Here is a 20,524-nt window from a genome sequence, read left to right on the forward strand (position 1 = left end):
ATCTCTCTGAATACAATAGCTATGTGATCCTCGAAATCTCGATCTGGCGAGTTGGCGATGCAAGTTGCATCGTTGCAAGTATCGCAGCGATACTTATTATCACACATAATATTTTCCTATTGATTCTTTTTTTATAAAAGTTTATATGTTGTTTAAAAAAGAGAATATAACATATACAAAAACAAATTTTACATATTTTTATCTAAATTTTTATCTAACATATTTTTATCTCAATTTTTATCTAAATTTTTCCACTCTTGGCCAATATATACGCTTTTTTATTAAAAAAAATTTTTTTTTTAAATAATTGTAATAAAATAATATTTAAATTTATTTTAATAGAATTGTATTTTGTTATTATTATTTTGTATTAATGTATGACGTACATCTTGTTGCTCAACGGAAACCGCGAGAAGGTGGTGGTGTTTTCCGTTAAAAAGGAAATGAAAAAATTTAATAAATGAATAATAATAAAAATAAAATTAAAATAAAATAATAAAATAATGATAAATAATAAATAAAAATAAAATTATAATAAAATAATAAAATATAATCAATTTTCTAATTGATAAAAGGTCAAAACATTATTTCACATTTCCTTATATATATATATATATATATATATATATATATATATATATATATATATATACAGGGTGAGCCATTTTAATTAACGCACGCAATTATTTCGGAAACAAAGCATTTTAGAGAAAAATGTTTCAGACAAAAGTTTTATGGTTTCGAGGGGGCCATAAGATGGTATCATTGGTTTGACACTGAAGAGTCATTTGAAGGTCACGTGAAGGTCACTTCAATTTTTTTAAACGGAACACCCTATATATTTTTGCACACTCTTGTAGCTCATCTCGAGAGCTTTCCAAAACACTATAATTAAGTACCTTTTCGTTAAGTACTTTTTAAGTTATGAGGCTTAAAATAATTTCTTAATTTTACATAAACCGTAAAATATCTTGTAAAATATTCATTTTTCGATTATCTTACCTTAATACTTTTACGTACAAAATAATGAGAGGAATCAATTGGTGTAAAGAAAACACATAGTTGTTTTTAAGAAAAAATATGGAATTGTTAATTGCAAATTACATATTTTTTCTTCAAAACAACTATGTGTTTTCTTTAGACCAATTGATTCCTCCCATTATTTTGTACGTAAAAGTATTAAGGTAAGATAATCGAAAAATGAATATTTTACAAGATATTTTACGGTTTATGTAAAATTAAGAAATTATTTCAAGCCTCATAACTCAAAAAGTACTTAACGAAAAAGTACTTAATTATAGTGTTTTGGAAAGCTCTCGAGATAAGCTACAAGAATGTGCAAAAATATATAGGGTGTTCCATTTAAAAAAATTGAAGTGACCTTCACGTGACCTTCAAATGACTTTTCAGTGTCAAACCAATGATACCATCTTATGGCCCCCTCGAAACCATAAAACTTTTGTCTGAAACATTTTTCTCTAAAATGCTTTGTTTCCGAAATAATTGCGTGCGTTAATTAAAATGGCTCACCCTGTATATGTGTGTGTGTGTGACAGTGTACACACATATATATACATATATATATATATATATATAGGGTGAGTCAAAAGTATGTTTTAAAAATTTGTGAGCGTGTTCCTGGATAAAAAGGAAGAACAAATGTTCATATGAACATATGGTCGCAAATGCTTTGTTGTCGAGATAATGGACATAAATCGGCAGTATCAAATAATGCTTTATTTGAACGTTTACAATTTTGTTATTGTTATTTATAAGAGATGTTCTATATGTCCTCCATCATTTTCAACACATGCTTGAGCACGACGGTCCGTAGGTCCGCAGAAATCCTGGTGTTTTCGAACGACTGCGCCAGTCATGCAGACGTCGTGCTCAAGCATGTGTTGAAAATGATGGAGGACATGTAGAACATCTCTTATAAACAACAATAACAAAATTGTAAACGTTCAAATAAAGCATTATTTGATACTGCTGATTTATGTCCATTATCTCGACAACAAAGCATTTGCGACCATATGTTCATATGAACATTTGTTCTTCCTTTTTATCCAGGAACACGCTCACAAATTTTTAAAACATACTTTTGACTCACCCTGTATATCTTTACACACTTATTTTTTAAGCGATGTATATAAAAATTTATTTTAAAATTATTTATTGCAGGAAGGGCCTGCTACGTCAGCATCCGCATGGACATTTCAATTGTTTTTATTAGCGGCATATAATTTATCCGCCGACATAAGAGATAAATGCTCTTCAATAATGAGCATTATTTAAAGCTGTTTCTCCTCTAGTTTTTAATGCGGACTTAAACATACAAATAGCATTAACGGAAACCGTTGAAAAGCTATTACGTGTTTTCGTTTTTAAATTGTTCAAAAGAGAAAACATTCTCTCAGGATCGGCATTAGAATTCAGAAGCGTTCGAATAGTATTTATAATATTCGTTAAATTGGAATATTTAGGAACATTATTCGTGTGCCGACGTTGTAAAATTGCTTTCCACATATTGTCAAAATTTAATTTAGAAAAATTTTATTTTTCTTCCACTGTAAGGTCTGATGCTAATGCAATCCATTCTTTTTTTAAAGCATCTTCATCAAAACCGCCGAGAGTTTTAGCTACGAGAGAAACATCATCAAATGATGTTTGTCTATTATTATCGAATAAACTTACAGATGGTTGAAAAACTTGTAACTTTAATAAAAATTCATTATTTATAGGTAACCTTTTACAAATTTCTTCTGCAGCAGTCACATAAAATGTTAAACAGTTCTCTCGAACAATTTTAACTATGTTTATGTGATCTTTCAACGTTAATTCGTTCAGATATTCCTCACATTCCGATCCCAAAATAATTTCATTAATAGGTTTTTGATTTTCTTTTAATGAGAATATAATATTTGAAGAAAATGGTTTTAAATGTTCTTCTTTTATAAAATTTCGACAGATTTGGAAAAGAAAGTTGTTAGATTTTGGCTGCAATAAATGGATTCTCGTTTCTGACGCTTGAAAGAATGCATTAAATGCGTTAAAAAAATTTAAAACATATTTTAAAAAAAGAAAATACGTTTCAGAAAAAACGTTTGATACAAAAGTTTTTTATTTTTTCATGTACAATTCGAGTCTGTAATAAAAAGTACCATGTTCCTCTAAAAAAATTCAACTTCCGATCCGGATGGCGTATTTCCGGTCGGAATCAGAAGTTGAAAATATCACTATTTGATAGAGCGTACCCGATTAACTTAAAAATTGTTCGTGATTTTTGATAAAAACCATTTATTTTCATTTTAAAAGGGATGTACGGGTAGTCTGGGACACCCTGTATATTCAAATATATATTCAAAATATTATATGTGTTTGACATTGTTTTTTTCTCGACTCATGTCGACTGTTATCGACTAATTGTTGATTGTTGACTGTTGACTGCGCTCGTCTTGCGAATACGTTCGTGACCCAGTCAAAAGATAGTTCAAAGCAATCGACAAAAGATTGGTGATATTGTGCCGACGAGAAAATAAATTAAGTTAAGAATAGATAATCAAAATGTGTGATCAATTAACCAAAAAACGTAAGCGAAATTTTTTAGAAGCTTGGCTTAGTGATGATCGATATAAATCTTGGATACGCAAAATACCATCCGACGATAGTCTTTATTATTGTAGTATATGCAATAATAATTATTCGTGCAATTCAACACTATCAAGACATGCCGATTCTGCGTGTCACAAAAATAATATTAACGTAAAGACGCTAACTGATAATAATAATAATGTTGATTCGCCAATAAAAAAATTGCGTAAATCAAAATTTCAACAAAAATGGTTAGAAATTCAGCAATTTAAATGTTGGTTACGTGAAGTGCCACATGATGCAAGCCTATTTTTTTGTTCGATTTGTGATAAATCTATCGCTGGCGGTTTATCGCAAATCTATCGTCACGCAGAATTTAATGTTCATATAAATAAAGAAAATAATTATATTGAAACAAGAGTTTCGAATGAGGATTCAAATATACAAATTAATGAATCACTTTTATCTTTTGATGAGCGTAAGAAATCAGCGGAAATCAGATATGCCGCATTAATTGCTGAGAAAAATATTCTTTATCAAACGGCAAAAGAAATTCTTAATTTTTTCCAACATATAGGAAAAGATCCTAATGTGTTGAATAGTATAAGTATGGGCCGAACAAAATGTACAAATATTATTACAAACGTTGTATGCCCGGTTGAGACTAATCGTGTTGTCAATATTATTTAAAACACAAAATTTTCGATATTTATTGATGAAACATCTGATCTCACTAATAATAAATGGATGACTTTTTTTTGTCCGATACGTTGATTCGGAGACATTAGATGTTCGTTCGCAATTAGTTAAATTAATAAATATTGATGCCAAAGATTCAAGCGCAGAAAAGTTGTTCAACGCATTTAAAAGTGAAATGTGGAAATTACAGATACCATTTTTAAATATTGTTGCCCTGTCATGCGACAATGCTTCCGTCATGACAGGGAAACATTTATCGTTTAAAAAAAAATTGGAAGAAATATGCCCACATGTATTAACATTTTCATGCGCGTGCCATTCCTCCGCATTAGCAGCGCATGCTGCTTGTTCTAAAATGCCTGCATATTGCGATGAATTTCTTAAAAAAATTGCTAAATATTTAAATAGTAGTCCAAAACGTACGGCTATTTTTCGCGAATTTTGTGAATGTTTCCAAGAAACAAATCACAAAATATTAAAATTATGTGACACACGCTGGCTTTCTCATTATTTATGCATCGAACGACTTCTTGAATCTTGGGATACAATTAAATATTTTCTTACTGAAATGGTTGCGAGTGAAAAAACAAATTCTGGAAAATATTTATTATCTATGATGAACAACATAGAGATAAAAGCTTATTTTCTTTTTTTAAAATAGGTTTTAAATTTTTTTAACGCATTTAATGCCTTCTTTCATGCGTCAGAAACGAGAATCCATTTATTGCAGCCAAAATCTAACAACTTTCTTTTCCAAATCTGTCGAAATTTTATAAAAGAACCGCGTGGGAATATTGCAAAAATACAATCCGATCACTCCGCGTTGTCCTCGCTGGAATGGCCGACTGTCTAATCACGCCAATTGTGCGCTTATTAGCCGATCTTCCTTAATTAATATCTCGAAATTTTACGTGGTTGTTTGCAAAATGGTATAGGACTTTTTAGTTTAGTTTAGCGAGCTCTATTTATGGTTTCTTTTTGACGGATGATACCTGTGACACCCTGTATATATATGTATATATATGTGTACACACACACACACACACACACACACACACACACGCACGCACGCACGCACGCACGCACGCACGCACGCACGCACGCACGCACGCACGCACGCACGCACGCACGCACGCACGCACGCACACGCACACACACACACACACATATGTAAGGAAATGTGAAATAATATTTTGACCTTTTATCAATTAGAAAATTGATTATATTTTATTATTTTATTATAATTTTATTTTTTATTTTTATTTATTATTTATCATTATTTTATTATTTTATTTTAATTTTATTTTTATTATTATTCATTTATTAAATTTTTTCATTTCCTTTTTAACGGAAAACACCACCACCTTCTCGCGGTTTCCGTTGAGCAACAAGATGTACGTCATACATTAATACAAAGTAATAATAACAAAATACAATTCTATTAAAATAAATTTAAATATTATTTTATTACAATTATTAAAAAAAAAAAAATTTTTTAAATAAAAAAGCGTACATATTGGCCAAGAGTGGAAAAATTTAGATAAAAATTGAGATAAAAATATGTTAGATAAAAATTTAGATAAAAATATGTAAAATTTGTTTTTGTATATGTTATATTCTCTTTTTTGAACAACATATAAACTTTTATAAAAAAAGAATCAATAGGAAAATATTATGTGTGATAATAAGTATCGCTGCGATACTTGCAACGATGCAACTCGCCAACTCGCCAGCTCGAGATTTCGAGGATCACATAGCTATTGTATTCAGAGAGATAGGTAAGATACAATAGACCTCTCAGGAGAGAAGGGGACAGAAGCTAATCTATCCGTCTTCCTCTGTAAACCGAAGGTGACCGAACGTCGAGCGTACACGGATGAGAGCTTATGCCTTAGTGCGCGAAAGTGGTGGGGATACAAATCGTGCCGCCGCTGGACGCAGCGTATGCAATCTGGTAGCCTTGCTAGTAAACATAAGTCAACGTGATTATCAGTTTCTCTAATGGAATTTTTAAATTAGTTTTTTTGTAATGTACACACTTCTAATGCAAATATTCATAAAAGAGGAAAAAATATAAATCTAACAAAGTTTTTAAAATAGTTTATTTATTTGTTAACCAAATATTCACTGGCTTTGTAAACGAATAACCATGTAAATTTATTGCATAGATAAAAATATGTCGCGATCAAGCAGAGAAACAAATTATACTAGAGAAACAAGTTTGAATTCTATTCATTGCTATGTTTATTTTAACAAGGTATATAAGTAGAAAGAAGAAAAAATATAAAAATTGATTAAGTTGCAATTATATAATATTATTTTAATTCTGTTTCCCTTTTATACACCCGCTTATCATTTAATGAATTGTAAACATAAATAAAGATGGGTCATTTCGCGAGCACTACGCAAGCGCGAATGAGAAAGCGAAGCGATGCCAGTATTTCCTCTCCTTTTTTATCTGATCTTTGGGCTCGTTCCCACTGAGCGCGTCACACGTCGCGTCAACCAGCGTGAGCCAATCAAAACATCCCATTGTAATAACACGGAAAACGTTATTACAATGTTTTGATTGGCTCACGCTGGTTGACGCGACGCGTGACGCGCTCAGTGGGAACGAGCCCTTATTTCTCAAGGCATATGACGAAAACTGGACAATTTAGTTTTGTGCGATCTAGGCTGCGGTCAAAGTGACGCTGAGGATGCTTTGAAGCGTTTGATTGACCAATCAGGTTAAAGAAATCTTTATTCCTTTTACCCTGATTGGTCAGTCAAACGCTTCAAAGCATCTTCAACGTCCCCTTGACCGCAGCCCTAGGCCGGTATTCATAGTCCGTTCTTATATTTAAGATCGTCTTAAGAACCCATTCAACCAATCAATGACCGCATTGCAGCTATTTGATTGGTTGAATGGGTTCTTAAGACGATCTTAAATATAAGAACGGACTATGAATACCGGCCCTAGTCTTATTTTCTATCTACGATTGAATGCGTAAAGTCAAATTGGCTGCGTTCAGTAGAAAAAGCTGCTTTACAACTGTTGTAAAATTCGTGAGCCTGATTGGTGTATGCTCTTAATTTTGACTGAATCTAAGAGCATACACCAATCAGATTCACGAATTTTACAACAGTTGCAAAGCAGCTTTTCCTGCTGAACGCAGCCATTGTCAGCTGTTTTGCATCGTTCATCGTTTTGTCAAATAGTTAATCACATCATGTATGAGTAGTTTGTAAAGTACATAAGCACATGAGTGCACATAAGCAAATAAAAGCAAAAGTTTTCGAAAGTTAATATTATTCACAAAAGATATTCCAGAATCATGAAAGTCTTCTTGAACAAATGAATCTTAGATTTATCTTTAGTAAAAAATTAAGTTAAATCCGAATTACTTAATATTAAAATTGCATAATTAAGTGATATAAATATATGTAACATTATACTTCAGTTTAAGTTTTGCCTTAACATTTACACATTTCAATAAATGCTGTCTCTACTTTATTTTACCTAACTAATTAATTGTATTAAACTCACAGTAATTTATTAGACCACAGCATTAAAAAATATGAATTAAAAGAAAGATTTATAGCTACATATTGGATTATAGTTAAAATGGTAATAATAGTAGAGACATTCTGTATATGTGTGTATGTGTATATAACTGTATATTTATTTTAAAAAAGCTAGAAATATGTTCAGAAATGGTTCATAAAAATTAATATGTAAATATTAATAATACAAATTATATCACGAATGTAAGTGAAAAAATCTCTATGTGGGATTTGTACACAATATTGAATTCATATGATTTTTAATGAGAATAATGTTTATCCAGTTACAACATATCCCATTTGTAAATCTATTTCAACATTTTTACATATAAAATCTGCAATTAAAAATAAATCTAACTACCATAGATCCCCTTTATTCTGAAACAGCTGTGTGTGTGCGCGCATATTGTATATGTGAATTTCTTTCTATAAATTAGAATTCTTTTCTTGCATTGCTTGTTCATTACACATGTCACATGAGTGTGTTATTAATATGTCTAGAATAGGAAAGCGAATGAAAAATCGATAACATTTTTATCTTGCACACAAATTATTAGAATAAAAGATCCTAAAATAGAGCAATAGCTCAGTCTTGAAAGATTTTAAGATAGAGGGGAATCTACAGAGTATGGAACAAGATTTTATCCTTATCAATACATATTAGATCAGATATCAGAGTATATAATCCGAATTACTTAATACTGAGCACTATATTTTAAGAGGTACAAGTGGAACCATAATATCCAAGCACATCAGCCGACGAGAATTTTTTCTTCATCTATGACGAATATCGTCTATGTCGACTAGTCGCATTTTTGCCTCTATTAGAACTAGTGCTCGCGCCATTGTTAGTAGTTGATGTGTGGCTGTCAGATATGGCATTTGTGACAACTTTGTCATTTTTGTCAAGACTCCTGTTGCTCCTTGTCATAACCGTATTAGCACAACTTTTTGTAAATTCGAATTTCGTATTTGACGATACCGTCGTGTCACGTATGCACTTTCGTATCTCTTGCCCAATAGCAGTTCCCAATGGCGGCGGTACTGCGTTACCAACCTGTCGATGTTTATCGAGTATCGTACCATAGAAACGAAATGAATCTGGAAATCCTTGAGATCTTGCGCACTCTCTAACGCTTACAACTCGGTTTTGCACTGGATGCAAAACGCGGCCCTGGAAATTAATTGTAATCCATCTGATTCTGTTGAATTAAAACTATAATAGAGGAACTGTGCAAAATGCAGAAGTTCTCAATTCATGTACATTTTAATTGAAGATCGTGTAGTAATTACTCTAGATTATTTTAAAATAGATTATGCTAAAATCTTGCTAATCATATATTTTTTTATCGATAGTGTTATAAATTTCTTAAAATTATAATTGATAAAGTTACATATCATTTTTTTCTGATTCATATTATTTTCATCGGCATACCTGTTTACCCATCGGTTCTGGATTGGTAACAGTTGTACTGAAAAATCCATCCCATTCGAGTCTCCCATATAAACCTGACCAATGGTTATGTCGATTTCCGGTATGCGGCAAACACCATGGAATTAAAGTATTAAATTGTTTATCAGTAGGATCACATAGTCGACCAGTACTGCAATTGCATACTCCACGCAATGCACCTGTTGAACTTTTCCCAGCTCTCTTATCATGATGCATGTATTCCCTATAAAAAATATTAAAATATTAATTTAGACATGATATAATATATATTATATATTATAATATATATTATATATTATAATATATATTATATATTATAATATATATTATACAGGGTGTAAATGAATACCTGTTACAAACTTCTAGGGTATATAGAGGGTTCAAAATAGAGCAACTTTCAATAAGGAACTCATGTCCAGAAACATACCATTTGCGAGCTACAGACTGGAATTGTTGATATGTTCAGTATTAGGAATAATTCTCATAACTTTTGCTTACATTACACTACAAATGTTTAGCAATGTCAAAACAGATGGCTACTATAATTGCTCATAATGACGACCACCAACTTCGATGCAAGCATTGCACCTGCAAAGCATGTTCTGGTACACACTTTCAGTTCCAGTCTGCAGCTCGCAAACGGTGCGTTTCCAGACATGAGTTTCTTATTAAAAATTGATCTACTTTGAACCCTCTACATACCATAGAAGTTTGTAACAGGTATTCATTTACACCTTGTATATTATATAATATATATTATATAATTATATATTATAATTATTTGATTGAGATTTAATAAATTAATTACAATGTATGATTAAAGAAATTTACAAGAATAATTTAATAAAAAAGAAAGAGATATATATGATAGACTTTATACATACAACTTCTTGGAAAAGGTACCATCGCTTAATCGTACTGCGATATTTGGTAAATCACGCCAATCAGAACCAGTTGCAGTTGGAATATGAGACATTCGTGCCTCCACAAGCGGAGCCATTTCTTTACATATGTGATCCCGTAATATCGGCTGATATTGTTTACCTCTCATCTTAAATAAAATCAAGTGAATTCTAACATTTGTTTTCAGGAATATATCAAAATGCAAAGTTTTTTCTTTACCTTTCTCTGGAAATGTGTTAACGGTTCACTACCATAAGACATCTCTTCTTTACTCCAACCATTTTTAATGTCCGGTAAATCGCACATAGCATCCTTTACAGTGATCGTTCTAAACGGAGCGGAGTCCGTCCAAACACAATTAGATAAATACTAAAAAAACACATTTCATTATCAGAAAAAATATATTATATTATCTAAATAAAATATATTATATATATATTATATTCTAAAAATATATTATATTATATATTATATTATCAATACAAAACTAATTTTGATATACATTTGTCATATATCTATTGCAAAGCGCAATTATTTCTACATTTTGACCTAATTGCACTAATTTATCATAAACTAATTAAAATCATTGATACCCCAGTAGCAAAATACAGGTACTAATATAGATTAATACAAAATCGATAGCAAAATATATACCATTACAGAAATAAATGGGGGTAGCGAATAGCTTAGATGGCAAAACAATTGCCTATTAAGCAATGGATCCCGGGATCGAGTCGCCCGCCTCATTATTCTTCTCTTCTCGGAAGAACATACTTTATTCTAAATATTCTCTATTCTATACTTAATCATGAGCAGGACTCACCCACTCCTTGCCAAAATAAAGAGGCAGAGACAGACAGATATAAATGCAAAACAGATATAAAAAATACTACCCTCTTGTTATCCACCACTACATGTACTGAGCAACATCGTTTATTAAACACATGCATTGGTTCTGGATATTTTGGAAGTATCTCTCCAGGTGCAGCAGCTAAAATTATCATCCTAAAAAAATTTGATAAATTATAGTGAAGAAAAAATCTAACATCAAGCAACATTGTAAGTAAAGAAAAAGGAACAAACCTTCTTCTTGTTTGCGGTATCCCGTAATTACCAGCTTGAAGAATACCGAATGTACACTGGTAACCCATACGAACGAGGCACCTTAAAGTCAATTTTAGCACCATATATCTTTTGAAAAACACAAAATTTCGCACATTTTCCATTACGAAAAATTTCGGTCGATAATAGTCACAATAGGCTAAACACGAAACGACAAGAGAACTTTTAAATAATGAATATTGCCGCAAATTAAAGCGATTCATGCCACTGAAACCCTGACAGGGTGGTCCACCACATAAAATTTCAACGTCTCCTTTCTGAGGAAGTTTTTGACCATTATCATCTGTAGAATCGCCCTGAAAAAACAAAAATGTTTTGTGAAATTTCCAGAAAGAAAAATTAATTTAGTCTTTATTTCTATTTTTTATAAAAATTCTTTTGTAATAATAAATAAAATAATAAAACAAGAATTAGAATGCAACATAAAACAAAGCTCACATTCATCACTTTTCGTAACAGTGTATTGCAATCATCTGAGAACACTATAGTCTTTGGGTTATTTAAACGATATGCATATGCTGCAGATTCTTCTTTCTCAATTGCCCATAAATTTTCGGCTATTCCGGCTTGATGCAATCCTTCGGATAATCCTATTAAACGTGTGAAGGCAGTTATAATTTTGATTATATATATATATATATATATATATATATATATATATATATATATATATACACCAAAAAATTAAAAAGATATATATACACATATAAAGCTTATAATGAAAATATATATGCTTTAAGAAAATATATTTACCTCCACAACCAGCAAAAAGGTCTAACGTCCTTAATTTTCTTATCACAACAGAATGATCTATAGGTTTGTCAATAACTGGTTTATTTTCAGTCTCTCCTACCTTCTTTGCTTTTGATTTACCCTTCCCTTTTCCTTTTCCAGATTTACCTATATTAATAATATTATAGGGTGGCTCATCAAAGGATTTTTCTTTAGCATTATATGCTTCAGTAAAGTAAAATCTGTTTGGACCACCCAAAGACCATTCCTCAACAGATTCACTTAGATTTTCAGAATATGCTAGGTAACATTTACCAGCAACTTCGGAAAACTTTACACTGCATACTATAATAACAGACAAAGAATAAAAATTAATTATTTTAAAAAAGTATAAAACTTAGAATAAAATATAGATGTGTAGAATTTATTTTACATTTATAACAGTATAATATCGTATTATACAATTCTGATACATCAACTATTAATCAATATTAGAAATATTGAATTTGAAATGATTGAAAAATTTTTTAACAAGGATGTTTTCTTAAATTGTCATAACTTACTTTCTTCACTCCAATAAACCATATTAAGGTCTGCTTGCTCCATTAATGTTATATCTCGATGAGTATTCTCTGGTCTGTACATTTTGTTCACTTTAATATAAATGTCTGAAGATGATACTATTAAATCAGTTGTACTGGCATAAATTGCATTTATATAACCAATGTGGAAAGGTTCGGGTGTATCAACATTTGAAAATTTTGCTTTTTCCGATACTTTTCTATAAAATTCTGGATACATATCTTCATCTACAACTTCCTTCTTTGGTTTCTCAGCTTCTTGATACATTTGTTTATATTTAAATTTGAAAGCACTTGGGTACAAAAACACTGCACTGCCAACTCTATATTCTTCATCTTTATATCTCACTAGTCCATAAATCACTTCTTTGCTGCTCTTTTCTTCTATACGCTCAAAGACCTAAATAAATAATTTAAACAATTTTTGTAATTTAAATTTTTCGAGACATTTAGAATACATCTTTTTATTAAAAATTTTTTACCTTAGGTGTATTATATTGTTCTAATGCCCTTAATCGTGCACAAGCGGGACAAAATCGATGACTATTTTCTTTCCGCGGGCATTCCGGATCTGGTAACGAATTCTCAAATCGAGCTGTTTCAGGAGTATATCTCATCTGATAGAAGAATGTTTTACCATCTGTATCTTTTATTTCATCATCTATATCCATATTACCTATAATAAAATTGTGTATATTATGTAAATATAAAAATAAAATATTGAAAAAATCAAATTAATAAGTAATTTTGTATATCTGACATTCTTACCTAATTCAATCCAATTATCAGGCATTTTCTTGTGAATAACAGTTGCTTTTGAGCTAACAGATGTAAATGGTACATCATCACAATCGTCACTTAGAAATAATTCTATAGGATCTGAAGTTTCACCAAGAATGGTATCGGTACCTCTACGAAGCCAGTTTGCATGAAATTGTTTTACTCCACTTTTATTCTCCCACATAAACATGATTTTATAAATGTGTAAAGGAATTGCTGGATTCCTTGGCTCTACCAAGACATAATCATTTATTTGGATTCTTTCATTTCCAACAATAACTGATTTATAATATGTCTTTTGCCCATCAATAATTTTATCTTGTTCTTCCCATACTATGTTTTTTTTAAGTTCTTTAAAATCTTTTTTCGGTTTCTCTTCCACTTTTTGATTTTCTACTAAACTATCATATTGCTCTTCATTTTCTGGATCAGAATCATCTGCTTCCTACATATATAAAAATTTTTATATAAAAATATTTAATTAAATATTGTAATGGAAAGCTATGAAAAAATAATGAATCCATTTATAAATATTTATCATTTCTGTACCACTTTAATGACAAGTAACTAATGTAACATACAAATTAAAAATTTTTGATTTATACCTGGATTGCCATATTTGGACATCTTCTCTTGATGCATGCTTGTTTACTTCTTCCACTTCCTCCAAATTTCGTCATATCTTTACAAGAAGTACAAATACCACAGTCAGGTTGTTGACAATTTTCACAAACACCACATCGTTGTCGCTTAGGTCCCTAGCACAAAAAAAAATTTCTTAACTTTATAATTGACAATCATAAAAATGATATAATATACATACTGTCATAATAACAATATACATACTGTCGGTATTTTATCATCATGTTTAGCAAGTTGATCAGTGAAAATATTTTCAAACATGTTGTTAACTAATTTAGTTGTTGTAGCCTTTGTCCAGGCAGGTTTCTTAACTTTTTGCTCGCGCCTCGTCCGACGAATAGCCGCTTTTTTGCCTAATGTAACACCAGCAAGATTTGCAAGAGATCGCATACAAGGAGTTGTAATAAGAAGAATATCTTCAGCATTGGCAGAATCATCAAACGATGAAACTTGATCGCAAATAAATTGTGCATGACGCAACAATGCATCTTCTGTGAATTTTGTCATACCCTTAGGAGGTACTACAGTCTGCAATAAAACAAAAATAGTATGAAAGATTTATTGAGAAAATAAATTAAAATATGATGAATTAAAATATATGATAATAAACTTACTTGAAGTTTGTTTAGTAAGTCCTCATAGGTTGGACTAATTTCATCTAGCAAAAATTCTATAACTAATTTACTCATATATATCTTCTCTTTAACAGCATCCATGAATGGTGCATAAGCTTCAGATGGTTCCATCAAAATATATTCCGCAAATGCAGTATTAAAACCTATCAATGCCAACTCTCCTCCATCAAATCCAGAAACATACCATTCATTTATTGGCCCCATATCTTTTGTTGGTACACCTCCTTCAGGAGAAGGATCTTCTTCATAAATAGGTTTCATGTATCCAGAAAAATACAACATCACATTTTTCTCTATGAGTCCAGTGTCAAAGGCACACAGATGCCCATTCTTATCATATACACTAAAAAGAATTATCTTTCCATCAATTTATATAATATGAAGAAATGCTTTATACATACATAATCACTATATATGTTTAAAATAAATAATAAAATACACAAAACTCACCTAAAATAAGTTAATTTATTTTGTGGTCTCTCATCGCTTTCATGTATAAAAGATTCATCTCCTGTAAATAAACACAGTTTAGGATCCGTTAAAGCTATCTGTTCTTCCATTGCACCATTTGGATGTCCCTGATATAACTTTGTTTCATCGTCCAATTTCTGTTTACAATAATCGCATCTTTCAATTATAGTAAGTGTTTTCTTAACTTGAGATTTTAATTGAGATATTTCTTCGTTGTTTTCCATTTTCATTCTTTTTTCTGCATTTTCTTCTTGATCTTGATTTATTTGTGGATTGTGATTTTCCTTATCAAATTCTACAGTACCATTTTTATTCGTTTCTACTTTTATTTCATGTTGTCGATCAGACATTTTTGTCTCATGGTTTGTTTCATTGTTTAACTTTTTTCTTTTTGCTGATTGTATAGCAAATAAATCCAATACAGATGGAGTTGCTTTAGCTGTCGAACCATTTGCTTCAATTGATTCTTCTATATCAACAAATTTTCTGCTACGAGACATTCTTCTATTGCTGGAACCTGGTTCGCCCTCTGGCACAGTGGGTGGCATAATTCTAAGTTTATAAAAAATATTTATATTATTATTATACTTCCCTTATTCCTAAATAATTTAATGATTATACACACACATACATATACATACATACATATATACATATATACACGTACATAAATCAATTTCAGTTCATAACTTATTGTTCAAAGACATATATTAACAATAAATAATCATTAACAATAAATATTTTTAAAGATATGAAATATGAATATGTATTATTTGCAAATATTTAAAGAAAAGATACATGCATCCAGAAAACAGATATACATATAAAAATATAAAAAGATATAGCTGAATATTGAAAATAAAACTCGATTAGTGTTTTTTTTTTCTTTTAAATTAATATATTACAATACATGCCTATTGTTATACATACTATTATATTTGCAAATAGCAATATCAATATATCTGGTAAGATATCATTAAAAACACATAAGTAGCAATATCAATATATCTTGTAAGATATCATTAAAAACACATATTTCTTTGCTTTATGCATTACATGTAAAAAGAATGTTTACAGCTGCAATTATTCCTCACATATGGCATCAATTTATTCACTATATTATTATTATATTATTATTATACTCGATAGAGCGATGAAAAAAAAGAGATACGAAACAAGTGATAAATTGTGTGGTCAGTTGTCAGCTCGTGCATCAACGCGGTAAAGGAAAAATCTTAAGGGCGCTCACCTCGTGGATGATGTCGCGATCGATGAAACGTCGTCCGGTTTTTTACAGATTACGAGAGAATGTGGGTTGTGGCGCGCGTGATATTTATCGATCTAGAATGAGATTTCATTGAGCGTCAGCTCGGCGGCAAAACGTGTGTGTACTACGAACCGCATGCTTGCTTCACGCACGCACGTACGCATGCACGTACATACACAGATCACTGATAGAGAAACAAATAACGCCGTCGATATTACAAGTCTCGATTCACGCGATAAAGATTGAGACGGACGCGTGATGAGCGACGAGAATCTCTCTTTTCACAGAATCGCGCATATATACGGGTACTCGTTACTTACCATATCACGTACTTCTACAGTCGTACATTATACGCCGTGGCGCTTTATTCTGTTTCATTCCCGCCAATGTTCTCAGACAGAAAGGAATTAAGCCCCGTATCACACTGGGCGTTTTCCAGTTAACGACACAGAGGACATAGGCCCATATTCTGAATCCTCTTTTATCGATAAAAGTGCCTCTAAAAGTGGCATATAAGCCTTCTGATTGGCTACAGGCCGCTTTTAGGAGCACTTTTATCGATAAAAGAGGATTCAGAATATGGGCCATAGTGGCCGCATTCAGCGGACTAAAGGCCATCACACACAAAATTGCATAGCTGCATATGCATAACATAAGACCATATGGACCAATGAGCAACGAGTATTATGTTATGTAAGTCAATATGGCGACTTAATAATCGTTGCTCATTGGTTCATATGGTCTTATGTTATGCATATGCAGCTATGCAATTTCGTGTGTGATGGCCTTAAACAGTTGGGCAACATTACTAGATTTTCCGATGTAATTCGATGCTGATTGGTCGGATCTGAAAGTAGAAACCAATCATGTTCGATTGCTACTTAGCAGTTGAGTCCGCCAAATGTAGTCAATGGCTGCGTTCAGCCGAAAAAGCTGCTTTGCAACTGTTGTAAAATTCGTGAGCCTGATTGGTGTATGCTTTTAATTTTGGCTGAATCTAAGCTAGAATCTATAAAATTAAAATTTAAAGTTAAAATTTGAATATTAGTATTTACATATTTAAAAAGTAATTTAGAGGTTTCAATCCACAGAAAAGTGTAATAATAATGGATCCTAACTTAATATTAATAATTATTTGGAAACGATGGCAAAAGTGGAAGAATATTTGATCGTTCCCGACAAAAACAGTACGTGAAATCCATGTTATTACCACGTAGATTAATATCGTTGAATCCACGTGGATATTCGAATGGATAATCCGCTCAAAAACGATACTAGAATCTACGTGGAATCTATGTGAAAATTTCATGAACTTTCGAGACATATTACTTTTTTCATTTTTGATAAGTGAATATCTCTTGGACATTTATAAAAGTATATAAATACACTCGGCCATAAGAATAATTTTATTTTTATTTTATTTTTAATATACGCAATAAATAGGCTATCTCCCATTTATCCGTTTAATTTCAAATAATCTGTTCCATATTCTGAATCCCAACAAGCGATCCAGATTATTAAACAAATTATTTTAAATTAAATCAGTTTATTAAATTAAACTGACTAAAGGATCGTCTACAATGAAAATAATATCGGTGGAGTGGACGGTGGAGTAAGGCGTAAGACTAGGGTCCATATTCTGAATCCTCTTTTATTGATAAAAGTGGCTTATAAGCCTTCTGATTGGCTGTAAGCCACTTTTAGAGGCACTTTTATCGATAAAAGAGGATTCAGAATATGGACCTAGGAGTAATGCGAAATGGAAAAGAACCATTCGCTTACGCTTTACTCCATCGTCCACTCTACCAATATTACTTCCATCGTAGACGGTCCTTAAAAGAAAAAATAAACTTCGGACCGTGTTAGTATCAGTTCTTTATATACACTTTATGACGAAAAGTTGAATACGAGTTAGCTAATTTGATGCAGCGCCGCATAGCGGCAAAGCGAGGAAACATATTCTATATACATATGTACTATTACATATTTAGAAACATACAGATATAATCTTTTTTTTAGCAAACTTTTTTATCTTTCTGAAAGATTTCAGAAATATTGCAAATACAAAATTATATAAAATATAAATATTATAATATTATAATATAAATATTATAAATATTATAAAAAACATGATGCAGGTATATTTCTGAAATATTTCAGATACAAAATTACAATTGAAAAATTTTAATAAAATATCTTTTAACATTACAATATTAGAGTTGTTGAATGATTAATCATAATTTCAATAAAAATATCCACATGAAATCTACATTTATATTTCGAGAATAAAGTACCTCGATGTAATAATGAAAAAAGAAAGTTATATCCACGTAAATAAAGCGGCGTCTACAATGAGATTTTAAGGAGACTTAAGGCGTAAGACTTAAGAAATTGACCAATCACAGTCGAGTATTCTCTTAATTCTTGACTGTGATTGGTCAATTTTTTAAGTCTTACGCCTTAAGTCTCCTTAAAATCTCATTGTAGACGACGCTTAATTCGTGGATAAATCTGCATCCACGTAAGCCACGTAAAATACGTGGATTCGACGAGGATGTGACGTAACTGTTTTTGTCGGGTTATTCATATTTTATTAAAACTTTTTGACAATGCCTCTTCAACCTACACTATCCTATGTCTTGAACAATACTGAACGACACGCTTACTAATACACATAGGTCCATATTCTGAATCCTCTTTTATCGATAAAAGTGCCTCTAAAAGTGGCTTACAGCCAATCAGAAGGCTTATAAGCCACTTTTAAAGGCACTTTTATCAATAAAAGAGGATTCAGAATATGGACCATAGGCTGCGTTCAGCAGGAAAAGCTGCTTTACAACTGTTGTAAAATTCGTGAATCTGATTAGTGTATGCTCTTAGATTCAGTCAAAATTAAGAGCATACACCAATCAGGCTCACGAATTTTACAACAGTTGCAAAGCAGTTTTTTCTGCTGAACGCAGCCATACATCGGACCCTAGCACACAAAAATACATAAGCAGTAAGACGTAAATAGTAAGGAAATCAACAAATCGGAATTCTTACGTTTTAATATGGCTGCTTTACTGCTTGATCACGATTGGTCGATTTCCTTACTGCTCACGTCTTACTGCTTACGTATTTTTGTGTGTCAAGGCTCAGCGTTTCTTCCGCCAAAAACTGGATTCGGCGTAACGATAAAGCTAGCGCCAGACTATGCACGTTTTCGCGATTCGTGATTCGTATAACGTTCGCGAATAATGTGGAGGGAAAATTCGTCGATTCGTCATGCGCGATTCGTCATTCGCACTGATTCGCTAACCGAGCGGTTTTTTGACGAAACTCAAAGGAAACGAATCGTTACGAATCAATCCATTCGTGTCGCGCTACACTATGCGTAATTAGTTCGTGTTTCTCTTTGATAGGTTATTGCATCAATTATAATGAAGAGAGAGATAATGAAGAGCTGAACAAATAATCGCGTGCTTGAATTTGTAGAAGACATAAGAGAACATAGATGTTTAGGGGATCCAAAAGAAAAATATTATAAAAAAAACTGGTCGAAGTAACGCGAAATAAGAAACGACGAATTACGAATTACGAATGATATACAACGAATCGCGAATAGTGTGGAAGGTTTACACTGACGAATAACGAATCTCTCTGAATGTCCAACGAATCTCTATGAATCACGAATTACGAATCGCGAATTACGAATCACGCATAGTCTGGCGCTAGCTTAAAGCCGGGTCTACATTGGTCGTATCGTAAGGTTGTAAGGTCGTAGTCGTAAAAAATTGACCAATCCCAGTTGAAGTTCAGAAGAAAAATCAACTGTGATTGGTCAATTTCTTACGACTACGGCCTTACAACCTTATGCTACGACCAATGTAGACCCGGCTTAATAGCGTAAAGAGCGTAAAATAACTAGGCGGAAGCTGATACTTAAATGAAACGATGTGATTGGTCGGCACAAGTTACGCTTACGCAAGTTACACCGCATGTGACGGCACCCTAAAGCTAGCGCCAGACTACGCGTGATTCGTAATTCACGATTCATAATTCGTGATTCATAGAAATTCGTTGGACATTCAGGGAGATTCGTTATTCGTCAGTGTAAACC

At 31.8% G+C, this 20,524-nt stretch overlaps 2 protein-coding genes across 4 annotated transcripts in view; one reads left to right on the forward strand and one right to left on the reverse strand.

Annotated features, from left to right (window-relative positions):
• LOC145977256 (uncharacterized) overlaps positions 1-20,524 on the forward strand; it is a 62,330-nt gene that overhangs the window by 3,199 nt on the left and 38,607 nt on the right. The window lies entirely within an intron of this gene.
• LOC145976790 (DNA (cytosine-5)-methyltransferase 1-like) lies at positions 8,080-16,858 on the reverse strand. Of its 3 annotated transcripts, none has more exons than XM_083108194.1 (17): positions 16,743-16,858; positions 16,405-16,606; positions 15,135-15,707; positions 14,664-15,027; positions 14,254-14,577; positions 14,013-14,165; positions 13,396-13,852; positions 13,110-13,303; positions 12,610-13,027; positions 12,068-12,391; positions 11,753-11,904; positions 11,276-11,610; positions 11,086-11,197; positions 10,412-10,561; positions 10,174-10,340; positions 9,272-9,512; positions 8,080-9,010 (listed from the first exon to the last, which is right to left on the reverse strand). In XM_083108194.1, exons 3-17 carry the CDS (start codon positions 15,701-15,703, stop codon positions 8,615-8,617), a joined length of 4,356 nt encoding a protein of 1,451 aa, XP_082964320.1. In that variant the 5' UTR covers positions 15,704-15,707; positions 16,405-16,606; positions 16,743-16,858; the 3' UTR covers positions 8,080-8,614. The 3 variants fall into 3 exon arrangements, with proteins under 3 accessions (XP_082964320.1, XP_082964319.1, XP_082964321.1); XM_083108193.1 differs by having other exon boundaries at positions 16,405-16,496; positions 16,743-16,857; XM_083108195.1 differs by lacking the exon at positions 16,405-16,606 and having other exon boundaries at positions 16,743-16,857.

Source organism: Camponotus vicinus, unplaced genomic scaffold, assembly GCF_025532165.1.
Source record: "Camponotus vicinus isolate PSW18456_S1 unplaced genomic scaffold, iyCamVici1.0 SCAF_9, whole genome shotgun sequence".
Classification (NCBI taxonomy): domain Eukaryota; kingdom Metazoa; phylum Arthropoda; class Insecta; order Hymenoptera; family Formicidae; genus Camponotus; species Camponotus vicinus.

Coding starts and splice junctions, on each gene's coding strand:
- LOC145976790 (XM_083108193.1), bottom strand. Junction 12,392..12,609: donor GGTTTATTGGAGTGAAGAAA/GTAAGTTATGAC, acceptor CTGTTATTATAG/TATGCAGTGTAAAGTTTTCC. Junction 10,341..10,411: donor TAACACATTTCCAGAGAAAG/GTAAAGAAAAAA, acceptor ATTTTATTTAAG/ATGAGAGGTAAACAATATCA.